Here is a 20,705-nt window from a genome sequence, read left to right on the forward strand (position 1 = left end):
ATGTTGAGAAGTAGCGCGCACAGAGACCTATTAGGTTGCCGCTTCGGTCGCCTACATAGTAGTCCAGTCCAAACCAGTTCTTGTTTATCATACAGTGGCCACCCTTGTATCACCACCAGGGAGTGAACAGAATGACTGTAGATCTGAACACAGTGTCATTGTATTATACAAGGTCAAAGTTGTCAAAACTAAATATTTATTGTTGGCTTTTTGTTAGTTAGATGATGAATCATGTATGAAGGCTTGGGTGTGAGAATAAAGCACTGGTTGAGCTTGATAACACATGGATTTATGATGATATTCATAATTATGCATTCTAGATATGACTCAGTAATCTCCTTCATTGTCTAATGGATTTTCAACTCATTTTATACACAAGGTAAAAAAGCCATAGAAGTTGAGGCATCAATTTAACACAAATTACACAAAAAATAAATAATGTAAAATGTTAGAAGTTTGTTTGAATCCCTAACTATAAAGCTTGTCTAAGTAAACATTACTAAAAGTGATATTATTTGTCATAGGTTAATACTTTGATCAGAGACCTTCTAAAGACTTTGACAGCCACACAGCCAATGGCGTCGCAGTGCGTATGTAAAAGGGGCGGGGCTTGCACCGCTGACTCAGCTGAAATTCGGGGTGTCGTGTGTCAGGATCGACCGGGCAGAACGGTCACAGTCGGATAATCCCTAACCCGCGAGGCATGTTACCCTCTTTAGAAACCTGTCTCGACTAATGGTACAGTTATGAAATCGTCCTGCACTCCCATTTTTAGATCTATGATCTTATGTAAGGCGGAGGCGGACTATAAGACAAACTGCTTCATACATCATAATGTTTTTTTGGCTGATATCCTTTGCTGTGTGTTTCCCCACAGATGCCACACCTGTTAAACCAAATAAAAATGTATACGCACTGGGCATGCAATGCTTAATAACCATTTACCTGTGCATTGTATCATGTTTTTTTGTTTTTTTTGCATTATCATGTTCTTCTTTGATTCTTGTATGACGTGACGTCACGTCCCAGGTGACATGCAAAGCTAGAAAACTTGAAAGACTTAAAAGACAACATAGCAAAACAAGACAAGACAAAGCAAGCAACCTTTCTGCATGTCTAGACTGTGACACATGTTTATGGGACTTTTACGAGACTTTTTTCTGTGTTAGGTGTGTACAGCAGGTTAAATCCTCACCGGAGAAAACAGATGACGCAGGCTGATCATTTTTCTCAGGTTAATCCCGGACTGAACTAAACACCTGCTGAACACGCAAACAGTCGCACGCTTTGTCAAGTTTAACATGTGTGGAGAAATGTTGTAGCTGTCAGAAAAAGCCCCTGAGCAAAGTTTTGTCTCATATCGCTGGCTTTTTTGTTTGATGGAAATATGAACGGCGGTGAGTTTGGTTGTTGGGAAAAGTCAAAACAGTAAACATTATTAACTACTTTATTTAAATTATTAATTACTTTTCTGTTTCAAAACAATGTATTGCTTTAAACTACTTATTATTTATTAATTAGGCTACTGATACATTAATAATTACTTTTCAGACAAAACAATTAATTAATAATTTGTATGCCAACAATTTGCTGTTGTAAAACCATTTCGCTTTTATATTTGTTTTACTGTCTCTTGTGACAACTTATTTCATTTATTATATATGTATTTGCCAGAATTTTTTCCCAAACCAACTGTAAACCCATTCAAGCTATTTTTGTGGCAGTTTTTCAATTCGAAGGCTGCAGCCTGCGGAGGTCGCATATGCAGGCTGCATACGTCATCAAGCCTGGTTTATTTAATTTAACTGAGCATTACATCATAAAATCATAAACATATTACAACAATTTACAATTAAATAAATTAATAGTCACCTTTAAAATTGTTAATATACTGAAAAAAGACAGTCTCGATGACGTATGCAGCCTAGAAAAGCGACCTTCGGAGTCTGCAGCCTTCGAATTGAGCAACGGCCTGTGTTCCCGGGGAAAGGGGCGGGGCTTGTACCACTGACTGACTCAGCTTAAATTAAATAAATGTCCAAATTCTAGACCGGTGTGATGTCATGATGTCAACTTTTTTTATATATATATTTTATTTTTTACCTTTGGAGTTTAACACCCAACTATAAAATGTAATTTGACACAAATTTCCCGTCACAAACCTGAAGCCACGTTTACGCGGCATTTACAGCAGAGACGTTATGAGGTGAAGAAGAGATCCAGGTTTATCCAGAGGAGAATTAGGTTAGTGGTCCACGTACCTCTCTCGGGATCAAACATCTGCTTCAGCTGAGCTGACCGCAAAGCTGAAGAGGAAAATGTGACGCGCGTTCCTACCGCCCATCAGGCTTTTCTTTAACTTTTGAGGGCCTTGCCCGAAAAAATACGACCGCGTGTGCAGAAACAACGAAAGCTGTGTTCGGGGAGCATCTGGTCCTTATGTCCTGTGTGCTGGAATGCCAAGAGAAACGGAAAAGAAGTTTCCTCTGTGGAGAAGTCGAAGCATGTGTGGCTGTGTGCTAACATTTGCAAAAGTAGAAACGTAGGAATGAAGTCAAATTTGTATTTCATACTAGGGCTGGAAATGTAAATGCTGACTGTGAAGAAGTTACACAACGAACCCGTCGACCAGTTAAAGGTCGCGTCAAAAATCACGACAGACACAACAGTCACTTATCCACTCTGCAATTTTGCATATAAAACATAAAAGTTGGTAAAGAAAAACGCTTTCTGTAGAAAATGGCGTGTTTATTCAATGGACCAGGGCAAAAAACAATCAAACATGATTTTTTGCTGTGTGACATCATATACCAACAAAGTTATGGTAAAAAAGTTAGGAATACAAAACTATGTGGAAACACACAAAGGATATTGCACCTATTGACTTAGTAGCTTAATACCCATTTTATAATTCATTCCTGCAATAGTAAAGTGGAAGCCATTTTGTTTAGCTGTGGACCTGAAGAGCAACTTCTCTTCCTATGCAGTCTGCATTAATAAACAATGTTTAGTTCTTTATGACGACTAACAATCTCTGGAAGTGCAAGTTAAAGAATGTTTTTTTCTAAATAAAACACAACAGTGATTTTAGACAGTGACACAAAGCGAAGCATACAGTTTACAAACAATACACATTCCCTTTATCGCAAGTTCAAATGTAAGCACAGCGCACATTTTCAGTCATAAACGGTAAAAACAAACATTTTACTGCTTTTGTGCCAAGGCAATAAAGGGTGTTTCGTTATTTCAAACGCATGACTAGTATGTTTAGTTTGTCTGTTAATTCATTTATGTAAACAAACATACCAAAATCACACTTGTTAACGTTACGTCTTGTGCGGCATATTAGCCAAGCATAATTCTACACTTTGTACGCAACTAATGAAAAGTGCCAATCGTTAAAGATAAAAGGATGATGCGAACAGGCCACGGTCGTCAAATGAGCATTGAAATAAATGTGTCGCTCAAATCAGAGTCTACGAAGTAGCTCTTAGTCGTCGAACATACAAATCTCTGGAGTGCAGTCTTCTGCGTGTTTTTTAACAGTGAGAGGACTGATTCAGGAATGTCAATTGTCTTGCATCTCAATGAGCGTCCCGTCACTCGTCATCAGCGGTCTCTTTTCGTTGTCCACTTGAAGCGGTGCCACGTGTTATTGGACGCTTTAGCATAAAGGCAACGTGGCATTTTAGGATGCTTTGCAGCAGATCTTGTCAGATGCACATACCACAGTGTCCATGACTTCTCAAAACGTTTCAAGAAAATTGACCAGTGTTAATATACAACCAACAGTCAATAAACGAAAACAAAAGTCATGAAAAGTCTGGAATAACTTGTTCTTGTCATCTTGTTCCAATACAATGGAATTAAAGAATTACAAGGTTTAGGTTTGAGCACTCGGCGACTTTGCGTTTAGTCCATCTTGATGTCGAGGGCACAGTTATACTCCTACAAATCTTGTCTGTGCTCTTTTCATCAGGGATGGAATGGGAAGTTCTCTGAAGATCTTCTGTGGTTTTTACGGTACCACTAACCTGGGCTCACCCCGGTGGATTTTCCAGGGATTTGGAGTGTTTCCTGGAGGATATCCATCTGCGTTACCAAGGTGATAGCTCTTGTGCCATCTCATGGAGGAATACCACACCTTATTCAATGGGTTAAGGTTATAGATAAGAGATCCCTGACAGCGCTGGTCAGGTGGCATCACTTCCTCAGCGAGACGGACTGATATCTGGCCTCGCGTCCTGGACAACGCACCCCTGCTCTGGATGAGGGTCAATCTAACCGAGAGAAAAAAAAGTGTGTTTCAAACTAAAGCATCACAAAATCGAAACTACAAGGCACCTTCGACAGAAATGTAAGCGCTACGTACCTCACAGTACAGTGGTGGAGGCTGGAAACGAAACTCGTGGATGTAGGCGTAAAGTGGTCCTTCGATCTCATCTCTCCCTCCTCCTGGGAGTTCAAGATTGGTCTGTCGTTGTTCTTCTGTTACAGCTTCGGAATAGCTTGGAGGAGCTGGTAGATGGAAAAATATTGGAGAATTGGAGATTTTGCATTTTAAGTCACCTTACCAAAACCAGGACAACAAGCTAAGGATATAAGCCTTACCTTCAGGTCTCTCAGGTAAGCCCAACCAACCCATATTCATGCTGCACTGGCTGCTGACAGAGGAGGTACGACTGCCGAAGGAGTGGAGTGGGATGGTACCGATCACCAGAGGCAGGTTCAGGGTTAAGTTCACCGCCCGGGGAATGTCCACATATACCTGTTGAGTACCATGATGTTAGTAGATGTCTAAGGCCTTGTAGGAATCAAATGAATCAGGGCGACTAAAACTCACCATGAGCGAATATTCCACCCTGATGATGCTGCAGTCCAGAATGGAAGGGGATACGGGAGGGATCTTCAGCATCTTGCCGTCCCACGTCTCCGTCTTGCCGGAGGGTAAAGGATCTCCACGTAGGTTAGCTACTAGATGTTTGATCTCCTTGACCTTGCCTTTTGCGAAGAAGGTCTGCGTTTGGTAGATGGCTGCCTTTGGCACAACCACACGAGAAGAGCAGTTTTCAATTTCGGCAAAGATCTGGATGGATTCGCCTATGAAGAAAAACAATCCGGTTAAGCTTACCAAACTTCATTTTGGAGCATGATGTCATTAAAGCTTATTTGAATGTGCTAGTCATCTCACCTGGAGTGTAGCCCTTCCTTTCAATCTTGGCACTTAGTGATACAGGCCCTGATGTGCAAAACCAGCAGCAAAGCGTTTTGTCCTTCGTGCCAGCCTGAGGAGACTGAAAAAAATAAAAATGTGTTAAATCACACCAAATCTCAACCTAACCTAAAAACTGAAAGGCTCAGATGCGTTTCTCTCACCAGTAACAGTGGAGTGTTAATGTCAATGTGCTCGAAGACTGTAAACTCCTTCTTGGTTTTCATGGGCAGAAGCCACGGCCTGTGAAGCTCCGCCTTTACCCAGTAGCGCACGCTACCGTGTTTGCCTTCGAAAGATGTAGCCAAAGGCCTGGAAATGGGCATGAAAAAATAATGTAAGCGTTTCGGTCGATACATTATATATGGGTATAATCAGACAAGAGTGTTACTCACGTCTGGGGCAGTTCAAGGCTGAAGGGGAACTCGTGTCGCCCTGAGTGAAGAACGGTGAGGCCTTCGTCGCAGCTGTCATCATCTAAAAGAAAAGACGACAATTTGATATACACCACAGCTGGTAAAGACCCTCAAGATATAGAAAGATGTACAAACCACATCATCTCTTCGTAAGATGATTTTAAAATACAACCATGTGTTTTGTCTGTCGACATGTCAGAATAAAAATAGAATTTTTATGCTTTTTTTTTACATTTCACAGATACTTTTATCCGAAGTGACTGGCTATACATGTTTATCAGTATGTGTCTTCCCTGTTTTTGTATGTTGAAAATATGTCAATAAAATAAGACCATGTGTACCATTACTAAATCTTACAATTATACCCAACATAATGGAAAATAATTAAATCACAAAAATATAATACATAATTTCTTTAATTTATTATTATTTAAACATCTTTTTGGACAAAAATGTATGCAATTTGAATAAAACAATTTTTGTTGTTTTTTTTTAGTTAAATTTAAGCCTGTCACAAACTAGACAAGTGTATTATCTTGAAGCCGTAAAGAAACAATCATTTATTTGTGTTTTGTGTGTAGGTTTTTGTTATTTCAGGGCGTTTTATTGCCATCTAAGCAGTTTCACAGACTGCTGTAAATAACTACCAGCCTGTCACCCAAAAGCAGCTACGAGCTAGAGAGGACCGGACTGAACCGGCGCGAGCAGCCGCTCTCAGCCGGATTTCCTCATGCATAATTACTAGGCGGCGCCTGATTGGCGGAGCCAGAGTGTTTTTCTGTTGAACACGCCCCCAGATAGACTTCACATGTGTACTGCAGCATGGTTACATGAAGATTTTAGACAACAAAAGACACTTTAATTAAAAACACACGAGGCAAAAATACGTTTAATTTTGTTTATTAGATGCAAATATTCATTACAGAAACAGCAACTTCAGTTTAATATATGATACAGAGTACATTTGGCACAAAAAAAATATATCACAAACAGTGATATTCATAAATATTGCATTTGCATAATGTTGTTATCGTTTACTAACGTTTTACAGTTAAGATCACTCATTTTAACCAGTACATATAAAGCTTTATTATTAAGTAATTGATTCACCATTAATTATACAATAAATCATACATTTCATATATGACAAACAAATGCAGGATGATGCATAAAGTGACACCTGCTTGAATATTTAAACATATTTAATTAAAATAAAAATAAATAAAAAAGGTAAAACTGTGGCAACTAAGTTACAGCGCAGTCTTGACACTTCTGCAAAGGCATGATATCAGTGGAAACACACGCGTACTTCCACCAATCATCGAGCAGATAGGCTTGGCCTCGACCAATCAGCGAGAAGATAGGGTTGACCTTGACCAATCAGCAAGCAGAGGCTCGGCCCGCACCGACCCCCTCTTTACCAGTTTCTGAACAGGTTTAAACCGCTTCTAACAAAGGCTACAAACTTACTGGAATAGTCTTGTTTAAGAAATTATAATGACGAATTTTAAAAATGTTTGTCATCGTGTGACGACGGGGCAAATGACGGATTAAAAACAATTATTTCAAATATCGAAAGAAAATATTTATCTGGGTTTCAAGTTAAGATAACAGGGTGGTTGTTTGGGACAGTGGAAATCCTGTTTACGAAGTATCGTGTTTTTGACAAATACGTTCATTCAAACGTGTTCAATTTAATTAAAAATCGTAAAATAAACGAATTAGGTGATATTGTAACACATTTAATCTTTTAATTTATCCTAAAAAAGTGAATTCTTATTGAATGGGGGAAAAAACAGAGGACGAATTTGCACCAAGCATCATCTGCATAATCGCTCACAGTTGTCATTTTAGCACACATGCCATTTGATTTCAGTACAAACAGTTAATAAAATTAAACAAAACTGTCATTTATATGTTAAAAATCAGTAAACAAAAGCCAACATAAGACCCATCTGTCATTACAGCCCAGTGTTTCACAGAAACATCACTGACTTATGTTAATACACAATATAAAGTCGTTCTTACCTCGATCGTGTCCAATAAGGACATCTTTGTGGTTTAAGTACTCCACTTCTTCAGTGAAATTTTGGGTATAGGCAGTGTTGGATCCAGCATTACGTGACTCAGTCCAGCGAACTTTGGCCAGTCCTTTGGCGTGAATGTTCAGAGATTTTACGCGAATTTCTCCGGTAATTTCAACGATCACCCGACCTGAGACGTAATCCCCGCTGGCGAACACGGGAACATTGCTGTCATTTATACAGTCGTAGCTGACAAAGAAGTTTTTCACCTTTCCGAGCACCATGGTTGAAATCTTACTCGGATGTAAGATATTCAAAAGGTAAAAAGGAGTTTCACCTTAAAGATTCTTGCCATGCAGATTATTGCTGCAGGCAGGTTCAGTGCTATAGTCGATTGCGATTCATTGAGTTTCGCTGAAACTGCACGTAAAGATGCAGCTGTATCCTTGCCTTAAGACAAACTCTCTGCCCTGACTCTCTTTATACCTCAGACTGGTTGAAAAACAACCTGAATGCGCATGCGCAATCGATAAGGCTGATGCGCTTCTTCCGCCTTTAGAGTCTTATGTATCCTAAAAGAACCTTATGTACAGTTGGCTATCAATGCAGTTTGTCTTTATAGACAGACAACAGTGCTTTAAATTTAACGTGTGAATCTTCTAATGGCTAATGTTTAACTTAAAATATGCATACGATATGAAAAAATGTGACATATGCATACATATGCGAATACTGTAACTTAACGCTAAGCAAATGGTAAGCTATTAAAGCTTAAATTGTACATTAGATTTGACATGTAATGCAGATGTAACATTTCTTATTTTTTGCAATACATTTAATCATTTATCCAGGATTGTGCAGGCTATATTTATTGAAAAAAGCGACGTTATCTTCATCTAGTAGACTTGAAAATGTTTTGGACATTATGTACTTGTCTTTAGAAAGTACTGTTTTCTTATTGGAGAATATTTTCATTCCTGAATCTCATTACTTTATGCTTAGATTTTCACATGGCTCTTCACCGCCACCTGCCTGTTTAAACTGGCTATTACATATGGTCATCTAAACCTATTTCAAGCGAAAGAAAAACTTAAACGTACACTGCAAAAAAAAAATTCAAGAAAAAAAATTCTTAGTATTTTTGTCTTGTTTTCAGTAAAAATATCTAAAAATACTTAAATCAAGATGTTTTTTTCTTGATGAGCAAAACAACACAAGAAAATAAGTCTAGTTTTAAGACCAAAAATATCAAATTTAAGTGATTTTGTGCATAAAACAAGCAAAAAATTCTGCCAATTGTGTAAGAAAATTTTTCTTGAATTTTTTTGAATTTAGTGTTTACACTGCAAAAAATGATTTTCAAGAAAAAAAATCTTAGTATTTTTGTCTTGTTTTCAGTAAAAATATCTAAAAATACTTAAATCAAGATGTTTTTTCTTGATGAGCAAAACAACACAAGAAAATAAGTCTAGTTTTAAGACCAAAAATATCAAATTTAAGTGATTTTGTGCATAAAACAAGCAAAAAATTCTGCCAATTGTGTAAGAAAATTTTTCTTGAATTTTTTTGAATTTAGTGTTTACACTGCAAAAAATGATTTTCAAGAAAAAAAATCTTAGTATTTTTGTCTTGTTTTCAGTAAAAATATCTAAAAATTCTTAAATTAAGATGCTTTTTCTTGATGAGCATAGACAATAAGTCTAGTTTTTAGACCAAAAATATCAAATTTAAGTGATTTTGTGCATAAAACAAGCAGAAAAATCTGCCAATGGGGTAAGCAAAAAAAAATCTTGAAAATTTTTCTTAAACACTAAATTGAAGAAAAATTTGCTTACACCATTGGCAGATTTTTTTTTGCTTGTTTCATGCACAAAATCACTTAAATTTTATATTTTTGGTCTAAAAACTAGACTTATTTTCTTGGGTCATTTTCCTCATCAAGAATTTTTTTTATATTTTTACTGAAAACAAGACAAAAATGCTAAGAATTTTTTTTCTTGATTATTTTTTTTTTGCAGTGTACATACCATTACTATATATACAATTTATTAATTAAGAGACAGCGTATTCACATTAATATCAAGATGAATAAAATGAATGAGTAAAACATTGCTAATGTAGACTTTGACACTAATTTGAATAAAATACAAACCTGTTAAACAGGTCAGGTTAAACATCCATGTTATTTTAGCTAACCAACACTAGATGGCAGTATAGCTCTATTCAATTACATAAATAATAGGCCTACAATATAATAATAAATAATTGTGATTTATTTTTAACATTTTCAATATTTTGATATTGAATAATTAAAGTAATAATCTGTTTTAATTAAAAAATGCTTTAATATCCACTTTTTTATTTAATATCCACATTCAGCACAAAACTTCAGATGAAAAGTAAATGCAACCTGCTTGAAAATGCATTTTCACTTTGACACAGATTTTGAGTTTAACGAAAGCTAAAAATGAAAGATTTTGCCAACCTTTATATAATGATATTTCTGCAAACGGCCAGAAAGATAATATTTATAAAAATAAGAATATAAGACACATATACAAACATACAGTATGTTATTATTCTTGTTATCTATGAATTGAGACAGGAACATACATTAATTTGACTACTTAACAAATATCTTTTTATTAAAAAAAAAAACAGTGTGAAGTTTATTAGTAATATATATATATATATATATATATATATATATATACTCATGCAATGGTTTTCGGTCTCACAGTAGTAGACTTTAATACCATTTTGGGCTAAAAGTTTGAAAGTAGGGGCATAAAATTTGTGAGTGAACTATTTTTAAGATTTTAAAACACATTGACAACCTTTTCTTTCGAAAAGCTGCACAAGTAATTGATTGTATTCAGATGGGTTTTATTGAAGGACAATTATAGCCGAGAACAAAAGGATTTAAAGCTCCCGTCTTGTCAAACTAAAACAATAGACGCGTCTAAAGATGATGGATCCATTTACCGCTTCTACCTCTTCATCTTATGTAATTTACTGAATGATCTTATCAATTCTGTCCTTCAGAGCTCTGCTGTCCTCAGGTCACAGGTCACCGCCAGAGTTCATAGGTTAAATTTAGTATTTCAATGAAAGACCATACAAACTGCTGATGAATGCACAGTGCACACCGATTCCTTATTGTTATACATGGAGGCTCCTAAATGAATGTCGTTTATATTGAATTGATTTAAATCAAGTTATATATTTGTATTAATTCGATGAAAATGCATTTATTTCTCATTAATTTTTTTCCCTACGCAACATTTGTTTCCCGAGTGTGTGTGTGTTTAAGAGCCATGATGTAATGTGAAAACCCACATCTTTCCCACACTTGAGGAGAAAGATCCCTGACAGCCTGGGAAACTAAAAGCTTCCATCTGTTCAACAGGTCAACAGAGGGTCCGGTGACCTTTGACACAGATTTGTCCCCTAGTAAACATTAAGGACCAGGGCTGTTGACAGTGTGGTAAACGATACAGACCGGTTCTGTTACCTCATCTGGACTGATACGAGTCTCATTTCTCACATATTCAGCTGACGGGTCATGCAACCCCTCAATTATTGCTTTAATCGAAACCACTGAATATATGTGAAATCCAGTCTTATAATCTAATCTCATGAGATTATCAAAGTTTTCAATTTAATTGCTATCTTTGGCATGGTCTTACTTATATTACGCTTATATTTTCACAGCATGTTATTTACATGAAAACAGTCAATTACAAGATCACATTTAATAGATAAAGTGATGTCTGCATATGTGTGCAAAAATAAATAATTTACATCATCCTCTGATATCATGCATGAGAAATTCAGATACCAGTTACATCCCTTTACATGCACGTGTTGTGTCACAGATCAATTCTCTGTTAAACGTCAAAGTCTTTTTCTCATTTGAGTCTCATTATGAGCGGATCATGAGCTTAAGACAACAGAAGGCTGTTTATTTTCCTATCTGTGGCACTGGTTACACGCAACGATTGATCTCATGAACTAGACCTGGTCACTGCTAATCAATATTACAAAATCAGTCTGTAAGAAATACGTTTATTTATTTGCTTATGTCATATGAGCAAACGAGGGTCATTACAGAGTTAAAGTGTTTCTGTATGAAATTCAGGTGTGGCGATCGCACCTGCATGACTTTAGAGGCTTAGTTTCAGAAATGCAGCCTTCCTGTGTTTGGCTTTGAAAAAGCTCAGTCCCTGCAAAGGTCAGGGAGGTCACACATCTGTATTCGAAACGTGCTGGCCTTTGACACCCCTTTTGACCTTCTGTGGACGCCATCCGATGTGTTTTTGGCACCTGATCAGATCCCTGAATAGAAAAAAAGTCTATTAATGAAGATATATTATTATATTTGATATGCATGGTTTAAATAAGAGAAAATGAAATGGTAAACAAATAATTTGTTATTAAACGGATGCCATAAGAACCAGATTTCACATCCAGGCACTTGATTTTGATATTCTGGAGCACCCTAGTAATTAATTTTTTGAGTATGCACTCTTGGAAAAATCTTATTTAAAGTTTTCCGATATTCTTACTTCTTTTTTAATTACAGCTACTTAATGGATTTTGGAAATGATTCCTCTTTTTGGATCGGATCATACTTTGGGGAATGGTTTGGGGAAAGAAGACGTTCCTAAAACGGTCTTTCTTGAGTCGTATGATTTTGTTGCATAAAAGCTTTATTGTATAAAAAGAAAAGGAAGAAATTGTTTATTTATTTATTTGACTTAAAGGTTCATGGGGGTCCAATAATGGTTCTTGTATGGCACCCCTGATCTTGTTTATAACAATCATCTCAATGTAATGCAGTCTACATGTTTAAATGACCTGTTCATATATTTATATCACAGCGAGTGTACAATTAACAAAATCGAGATTAAGTATACTGTAAGTTCACTTAGTATTCCCTGTAAGCATTACTAAAATGCTTAAATATCATTCGAGCACTTTCCCTGTGGAGAGTTGACCTTTCCTCTGACCTATAACCCTGAGTTTTGTCCTTGTCTTTGCTCATTGTCTCTCTATGACCCCTTAACCTGCAGCTCATACAACCTGTTCACAAACATTCAACCTACCCCCCTCCATGTCACGTGACCTGCTCCATCACTGAGATTTGAGGTTCGCAGCGACTCAAAGCAAAACTTTGACCCTTGAACTCATTGAATTATGCATGAGATGTATGCAGCTGGTAATGCAATGGAAATGTTATTAATAATATTTTGGGAAATCAAAGGTCCTGTATCCTGCATTGTTTGCATTATATATATATATATATATATATATATAAAATACATAATTTCTTTTCACACTAGGTGGCAGCTTTTCAATTTTTTTTGTGTGTGACATGAGCATCAGATTCAACAGTATAGGCTTTATACACAATTGCGAATTTTAGGCGGAAAATTTGATAAAATATTAAAATGATCTACCTTGATAATCCAAACTTTTAATTATAAAACTGCTAATGGTAAAAGTAATAAAAATAATAAAACATAACCTACCTTTAAAACATCTTATTTTGTAGTTGGGTTCATCCAACGAAGAGAAAACTACAAAAGAGTGAAAGCATCAATGTCTGTAAAAAAAAGTGACTCTGGTGTGATGCGCGCAGTTGCATCCACCCGCCTTTGTAAGGATGCGAGTAAAATGACCAATCATATAGATCGCTGAAGCTTAAAGGAGCCTCCCACTTCTGTGCTTTAATACCTTAAGGTGTCCATAATAGAGACCATTCAATAGACCACCGCCGGAGCACTCGAGACCAGAAACAAAAAGTGTGGTCGTTTTCTTTTGGATCATAAACGTGCCAGTTGAATTCGTCCACCTCTTTCTTTAAGGATACCCGCGCTGCTTTAAATGAATGCTGTGAGTTAAATTCTTCCCTTCATGCCTGTCAATCATGTCAGCAGAAGGTTTCACAGCACCGCGTCTTTGCTGCGCTCGGATCTGATCAGTTTGTCGATTCCGTCTGCCCCCTTTACGCGCGGAGGCATCACCGACACGGAGTTCCTAAAGTCCGCGTGATTATCTCCTCTTGGTCTTTTTGTGCACGCATCTCTAATCTCATCGCGTGTTTTCGATGCGCATTCCCCATCAATTGTTCGTGCATGGATAAGACACGACTGGCTTTTCTGAATCGTTCTGGGGGAAACGCGTAAAAGATTCCGGCCACTTACAACCGCAGTCCAGCCATGGCCATGGTGGTGAGTGTGTGGAGGGACCCGCAGGAGGAATCAGGGGGATCATTGGATGATCACACCGGATCGGGAAAAGACCACCACAACCCGCGCCTGAGCGCAGCATCGCACTCTCCAAACGCTGGAGTCTCATCGGCGGATGATAAAGGGCAGACGTCAGCGCCGACCCAGCAGCATGTTGAATGCGTGGTTTGCGGTGATAAATCCAGCGGGAAACATTACGGACAGTTCACGTGCGAGGGCTGCAAAAGTTTCTTTAAACGAAGTGTTCGACGGAACTTAACGTACACGTGCCGGGCCAACAGAACCTGCCCAGTGGACCAGCACCACAGGAACCAGTGCCAGTACTGCCGACTGAAGAAATGTCTAAAAGTGGGAATGAGGCGAGAAGGTGAGTGCTCATTACACTCTAAATAAGTGCAAGGTTGTTTTAACTCATGGTTGGGTCAAATATGGACAAACAAATAAATGAACATACGCTGGATTGTTTTAAACCAAAATGCTGGGTTGTTTCAACCTTTTTTTCTTAAGTTAATTTAAACCAGCAGTTGTTTTTGTCCGTATTTTACGCCGCTATGGGCTGAAATAACACATCATTTTTTTTTGTACTATGGTACAATTGCCTATAAACAAGAACAACAAAATGAAATAATTTTAACATCCTGGATGAAACAATAAAAAAAGAAAAGTTAATTTATAAAGCACCCTTTCATTACGCTTCAAGTTATGAAGGCCAGAGGCTAAGCTTTTTGTGGTTGACCATTGTTTTCTTTTCCTAGATATGAAGTGCTGTGATAGATAGATAGATAGATAGATAGATAGATAGATAGATAGATAGATAGATAGATAGATAGATAGATAGATAGATAGATGCGCACATAGATAAATCTAGACAAGGCTACAATATTTGTTTGCACACGTCTTCCCCATCTCCTCCTGTTTTGATAGCGGTTCAGCGAGGACGAATGGCCCCGAACCAGCCGAACCCAGGCCATTACATGCTGACCAACGGAGACCCACTGACCGGTCAGTGTTACCTGTCCGGTTACATCTCTCTCCTGCTACGGGCTGAGTCCTATCCTGCCTCCCGATACGGCAACCAATGCATGCAATCCGGTAATATCATGAGCATAGAGAACATCTGCGAGCTGGCGGCCCGTTTGCTCTTCAGCGCGGTGGAATGGGCCAAGAACATCCCGTTCTTTCCTGATCTCCAAATCACGGATCAGGTGTCTCTGCTCAGACTCACCTGGAGCGAGCTTTTTGTTCTGAACGCGGCCCAGTGCGCAATGCCCATCCACGTGGCCCCTCTCCTTGCCGCCGCCGGACTTCACGCCTCACCGATGACCGCGGACCGGGTCGTGGCCTTCATGGATCATATCCGATTCTTCCAGGAGCAGGTGGAGAAACTCAAGGCCCTGCAGGTGGACTCTGCCGAATACAGCTGTGCCAAAGCAATAGTGCTGTTCACGTCAGGTAGGCCCAAGTCTCGCCTTAATGCAATGTCTTAACTCCTCCAATAAAGATAAAATAGTCTCATTAGACAGTTTAACGAGCTTGTCTGTATTGTAATCCTGTTTGTTTCGAGTAATACGGGCCATTAATCTGTCAAATGTGCCATCTGCTTACAGTCGGATTATAAGTAGGTCTTTATATTTATTCATATAGCATCCGCGTTTCTAGTTTGTTGTATTTTTCTGATATCATCGTTTTGTTTTAAATATAAATACAATATTAGGTATATCAGCAATGTTAATAAACGTTATTTTTAATAATAATATAAATAATCCAGCTATACACTCCTAAAAACAAAGGCGCGTAACAGCGATGCCATATAGAAGAACAACTCAGTTGAAATTTCTTACAAAAAAACATTTATTTTATACGTTTTTATAACGTTTTGCAAAACAGAATGGTTCTTCGGATGTTAAAGGTTCTTCTTTATGGAACCAATTAGCAAAAAAGGAGTCTTGGATCACCTTTTTTTTTCAAGAGAGTAGGTTACACTTAAAATGCAATGTGTTAAAAATGTATATTTTTCATCTATAGTCGAACAGAACAGTCCCACTATACTGTAGACAACAATAGATCACATAGGAGTGTAACAAAGATCACAAATATAATACCAACACACAGCAGTATTATTATTTTTTTAAATGCGTAATTTTAAGGTTTTGTATGACTATTTTATTTTAAAAGACAGACATTTGGAGTATATGCAAATAACTTATTTATTTTGATACAAAACGTTTAACTCGTTTGATTATAAATATCTCAAATGCTAAATTTAAAACGTGTACAGTGCACGCATTTAACATAAAAACGCAACTGTTTAGGTGTAAGGCCAAGCATTACTCGACATACATTACTGAACGTCATGTTTACTGAAACGATTACGTTTTTAAAGCAATTTATTCTTAAATTTAAGACATACTACATTGCATTTTTAATCAATCCTTTCTATTGCGAATTACCGACAGCATTTGTGATGCACGTCCATTGTCACCATTAGAAAGTATATGCGCACTATATTTATGTTGTCTACAATTTAAATCTTTATATTTTCATGCAGATGCATGCGGTCTGTCAGATGTGCCGCACATTGAAGGGCTTCAGGAGAAATCTCAGTGCGCACTGGAGGAGTACGTGCGCAGTCAGTACCCGAATCAACCCATGCGCTTCGGCAAGCTGCTGCTGAGACTCCCCGCTCTTCGTATGGTCTCATCCGCCGTCATCGAACAGCTTTTCTTCGTTCGTCTGGTGGGTAAAACCCCAATTGAAACGCTTATAAGGGACATGCTGCTATCTGGGAGTAATTTCAACTGGCCATATATGTCCATTCAATGACTCCACAAAGAAAAAGAAAATGGACGTTTGGTGAGCATTTGCAGACCTTACACAACTCAACAGCATCGATGAACGATGCAGACAGAAACTGATCTGAAATCTCACTTTGTGAATTTATATAGAAACGATATACTTGTTATGTGAAAATGTGAAGCTTAAGACTCTCTCTCTCTCTCTCTTTATCTCTCTCTGTCTTTTAACAGTCAATCATGTGCCATAAATTCTCTAAAAATAACTAATGCATTTCTTTAGCAGTGTAATTGTCCATTTTACATATTTCAAGCCAAATGCCATCAAATGTCTTAGTTTAGTTTTATGAACAATTAAGGAGGAACTTTGATCCAAAATAACTTGCTATTGTTTTTTTTCTGTATAATACGTTACAGCAACATCTATTTTGCGTTTTTCGCAACTGAGAAAGCGGTGACAATGGATTGATCAATTATTTATTTTACTGTATTTATTTTTCTGCCCACAAACTTCCTGTACACGTGATCTAAACAATCAACACAGCACTTAACGCATTGACTTTCTGAGGATCAAATCGGTGCTTTTCTCTAGGTTTAAAATATTACCCTTGACTAAAATCTTTTAACTTGCTGATGATTATTTGGGCTGTTGGATTTGATGTACGGCACAACACTGATTAAACTATTTCCATTAATCATTTCGTGCGTAATTGTGCTTTTATTTCGACTTTTCCCCCCAATAAAGATTAGCTTTCGTAACCCTGAGAAACAAATCAATGTTTATTTTACTTAAAGCATGCTGTCTTGTTATTTTAAAGTGTTTGAGTTAAAAATGTTTTAAGATCTTTTATTAGGAATTGCGAACCAAAGGAACAAAACCCAACATTCCCAAAGTCTTCTCTGAATGAGAACCGTAAGGTAGGAGGGCATTTAAGTTTTTTAAAATCGTCAATATTATTAACACACAATAATATTACAGCATATGATTTAATTTGTAGTTCATTTTTATTCATGTCTTCATACTTAACACTAAAAACTGCATACGCATTTACGCGCTATAACAGTGCAATATATCTGTTAACACCTTGAATTGGGGTTACATTTTTTTCAAATTAAATATAAAATAGGAAATATTAACTCTTATGAAATTCGGATAAGGCTATAACTAAATAAAATGCGGTTTCTGCTCTTTAAAAGTGTATTACACGTTTGTTATTTAACAGTCAATTTTTATGATCTAGCTATGTGGTTGTCATTGATCTAGTTATGTTAGTTTATGTAAGTCATTGATCTGGTTATGTTAGTTTATGTAAGTCATTGATCTGGTTATGTTAGTTTATGTAAGTCATTGATCTAGTTATATTTGTTTATGTTAATCACTGCTTACAAAAGAGATCATTTGGACTGTAAGGCTTTGAAATAATGAACAGAGACGTACTGTAAAGTAAATTTAGTTGGTAAACTGTACAGGTAAAATATGATTTATATAACAGAGGTGACAGGAAAGCGATGTGATCTTATTATCATCCATGAATTGAAGTAAACTGGATGGGCGATGCAATTTGTGTCATTTTTGTAAAGCTTGAATGTCCGTCATAGGCCTAAATCTATTTACTTGCTCTTTATGCACTTACCTAGTGTCATTTTGGCGAATAAATGTGTAAATTATGATTTAATATATTTAAAAATATAAATTTCTTGTGATGTCTTTGAGATAGGTCTATTGTTTAATTTAGTCAAGTTGCGTTTTATAGGTTATGTTTTATAAATCTTGTTAGACTTGTTATAATTCATAATAATAACTCGTTCACGTGATGCTAAAACATTATTAAAATGTAGATAAAACAAGATTTCTTGGATAACAATAACACGCCTATACTACCATAAAATGAAAAAAAAACCCGTGTGCACATTTCTTTTTTGTTTTAGAAAAAAGATTCACAATCAAACAACAGGCAAATTAAGAAATACAGGCTCAATTGCGCTAAATTCCCAACACGTTATGCACTTAAATGGATGTGGAAAATAAGTTAAAGCATGAATTTAATGCAGTTGTAATTTATCATCGGTATGTTTAGGTTTGTCTATTGTTTTAGGTAAAGTAGAATATAAATAACCACGTTTAAACGAAAAGAAAGACTTTGTTTTATATTAGATATGTGCTTTAGACAAATCTTGTAAGAAAAATCATCTGAAAATTACGTCTTTGATATGTTCATTGAATTTTAGGCTAGAAATGTAAAAATTTTAATCATCATCAGAAATTTTATTTTTTAAGACTTTTTATATAAAGGCCTAATCCTGGTAAAGTTATTATTATTATTATTATTTAAAGTTTTCCTGTTTTTTAAGAGCTGTTCTCTTTATTTGTAGACAAAACAGCTAAATACAACCCAATTAAAAGGATAGTTTACCCAAAAATGAAAATTCTGTCATTATTAACCCACCTTCATGGTGTTAAACCTGCTAAACAAAAAGGAAGATATTCGTTATCAAGCAGAAACAGAAGCACCATTGACTTCAATAGTATAGGGAAAATACTACTATGGTAGTCAGTGGTGCTCAAAAAATGGTTTACAAACATTTCTCAAAATATATTTTTTTGTGTTCACCAAAAAGTCTGTCATTATTAACTCACATTTGTTGTTAAACCTGCTAAACATAAAGGAAGATATTTGTTATCAAGCACGAAACAGAAGCACCATTGACTTCAATAGTAGAAAATATACTATTATGGTAGTCAATGGTGCTCAAAAAATGGTTTACAAACATTTCTCAAAATATCTCTCTTTGTGTTCAGCAGAAAAAAAGAAATGAATACAGGTTTGTAACAACATGAGGGCAAGTAAATGATTTTGGGGTGAACTATCCCTTTAATGTTATTATTAAACAAAGCAAATATTATTTTCATTCATTAAATGTTTTATATTAAAACATAAGCTTTTATTAGAGGCAGGTTTGGATTTATGGTCTATAATAATAGCGTTATAAAAACATTGGTGCGCGCGCGTGTGTGTGTGTGTAGTTTCAATAGTGTTGAGTCTGAGACAGCCAGAGTCTGTAGTTATGAGGACCTTGTGTGTTTGATCCCTGTGACCCCCACACCTCTCTCATCATGTGCAGATCTCCTCCAGAGCCACACACATCTCAAAAGCGTTTCGTGAACTCCTGGCATCTCCCATGAAGTGCTGACAGTGTGCCTGGGTTAGCCGTGACCCCGGCGGTGCCTGGGGATCTGCGAATAGAACCGGAGCTGGGAATGAAGCCCAGTCTCACCCACAGGGAATTCCTGATGGCCAGGACGAGGGTCTGTGTTTGCAGTTCATATCACAGGATATGTGCTTGGATCAAGGGTCCAGCTGTTAAAAGGAAACTGTGTCCGAATGTATAAAGTAGGAATAGAGAGAAAGACACTTGTTTGCGATTAACAAAAAGCATTGTCTTCTGAAACTAAATAATGTGGATTTGTACATAAATAAATACTCAAAGGTAGAGTATTGTGTTAAAGGTCATGCGTTCGAACACACATACTTAAAAAAAAAGTATATCTTGTAATGCACTGGAAGTCGCCTTTATGCATAAATAAATACATTAACAATAAAGAGCATTCAAAAAGCTGGTTCTTTAAATTCTAAATGTGCTGTCATACAATAATTGAATATTTATTATTAATAGTTATTTTTAAGACAAGGCCGATTTTAATCAAGAATGGTGGGCTTGATCAACAGGATTCATTTGGCTTTGTCACTTAGACAGTCAGAAGTGTCTCCTCCTCTTTTGTTGCGCACTGATTATCCGACATTGTCCATTATTTTCCCCCCTCAATTACGCTTCTGCCGGTGTAATTGCAGACCACTTAACTGTCTGGACATCTTCAGCTTTTACGCATCTGTGAGAAGAGGGCATCTAATAGATCATCAAACCATTTTATTGTCCAAACGCTCTTAACGCGCTCCTATAGCTTAGTGGCCTTAACAGCGCCAAAGGTCATGGGTTTGGGGGAACAC

The 20,705-nt window shown here is 36.8% G+C and overlaps 2 protein-coding genes and 1 long non-coding RNA gene across 3 annotated transcripts; 1 reads left to right on the forward strand and 2 right to left on the reverse strand.

Moving 5' to 3' along the window:
* Positions 1–2,727: 2,727 nt before the first annotated feature.
* On the reverse strand, positions 2,728–8,136 carry arrdc3b (arrestin domain containing 3b). The gene is made up of 8 exons (XM_055207672.2): positions 7,657–8,136; positions 5,608–5,689; positions 5,377–5,524; positions 5,192–5,294; positions 4,844–5,100; positions 4,612–4,768; positions 4,373–4,518; positions 2,728–4,280 (listed from the first exon to the last, which is right to left on the reverse strand). The coding sequence occupies exons 1-8, from the start codon at positions 7,934–7,936 to the stop codon at positions 4,212–4,214; spliced, it is 1,242 nt and encodes a 413-aa protein (XP_055063647.2). The 5' UTR covers positions 7,937–8,136; the 3' UTR covers positions 2,728–4,211.
* A 3,570-nt stretch (positions 8,137–11,706) lies between these two features.
* LOC129446529 (uncharacterized) lies at positions 11,707–13,384 on the reverse strand. The gene is made up of 2 exons (XR_008645202.2): positions 13,187–13,384; positions 11,707–11,990 (listed from the first exon to the last, which is right to left on the reverse strand). It is a non-coding gene; the product is annotated as an uncharacterized lncRNA (long non-coding RNA).
* A 34-nt stretch (positions 13,385–13,418) lies between these two features.
* Positions 13,419–17,396, forward strand: nr2f1b (nuclear receptor subfamily 2, group F, member 1b). The gene is made up of 3 exons (XM_055207670.2): positions 13,419–14,273; positions 14,831–15,358; positions 16,455–17,396. The coding sequence occupies exons 1-3, from the start codon at positions 13,877–13,879 to the stop codon at positions 16,727–16,729; spliced, it is 1,200 nt and encodes a 399-aa protein (XP_055063645.1). The 5' UTR covers positions 13,419–13,876; the 3' UTR covers positions 16,730–17,396.
* Positions 17,397–20,705: the final 3,309 nt, after the last annotated feature.

This window comes from Misgurnus anguillicaudatus, chromosome 12, assembly GCF_027580225.2.
Source record: "Misgurnus anguillicaudatus chromosome 12, ASM2758022v2, whole genome shotgun sequence".
Taxonomy (NCBI): Eukaryota; Metazoa; Chordata; class Actinopteri; order Cypriniformes; family Cobitidae; genus Misgurnus; species Misgurnus anguillicaudatus.

Bases quoted from the DNA above. Each gene is read 5' to 3' on its own strand.
- arrdc3b (XM_055207672.2), bottom strand. From the start codon at position 7,936: ATGGTGCTCGGAAAGGTGAAAAACTTCTTTGTCAGCTACGACTGTATA. The intron at 5,525-5,607 runs GTGAGTAACACT...GCCCATTTCCAG, and splicing joins AGCCTTGAACTGCCCCAGAC to GCCTTTGGCTACATCTTTCG. The intron at 4,281-4,372 runs GTACGTAGCGCT...TCTCTCGGTTAG, and splicing joins CTCCACCACTGTACTGTGAG to ATTGACCCTCATCCAGAGCA.
- nr2f1b (XM_055207670.2), top strand. From the start codon at position 13,877: ATGGCCATGGTGGTGAGTGTGTGGAGGGACCCGCAGGAGGAATCAGGG. The intron at 14,274-14,830 runs GTGAGTGCTCAT...CTGTTTTGATAG, and splicing joins AGTGGGAATGAGGCGAGAAG to CGGTTCAGCGAGGACGAATG. The intron at 15,359-16,454 runs GTAGGCCCAAGT...ATTTTCATGCAG, and splicing joins AATAGTGCTGTTCACGTCAG to ATGCATGCGGTCTGTCAGAT.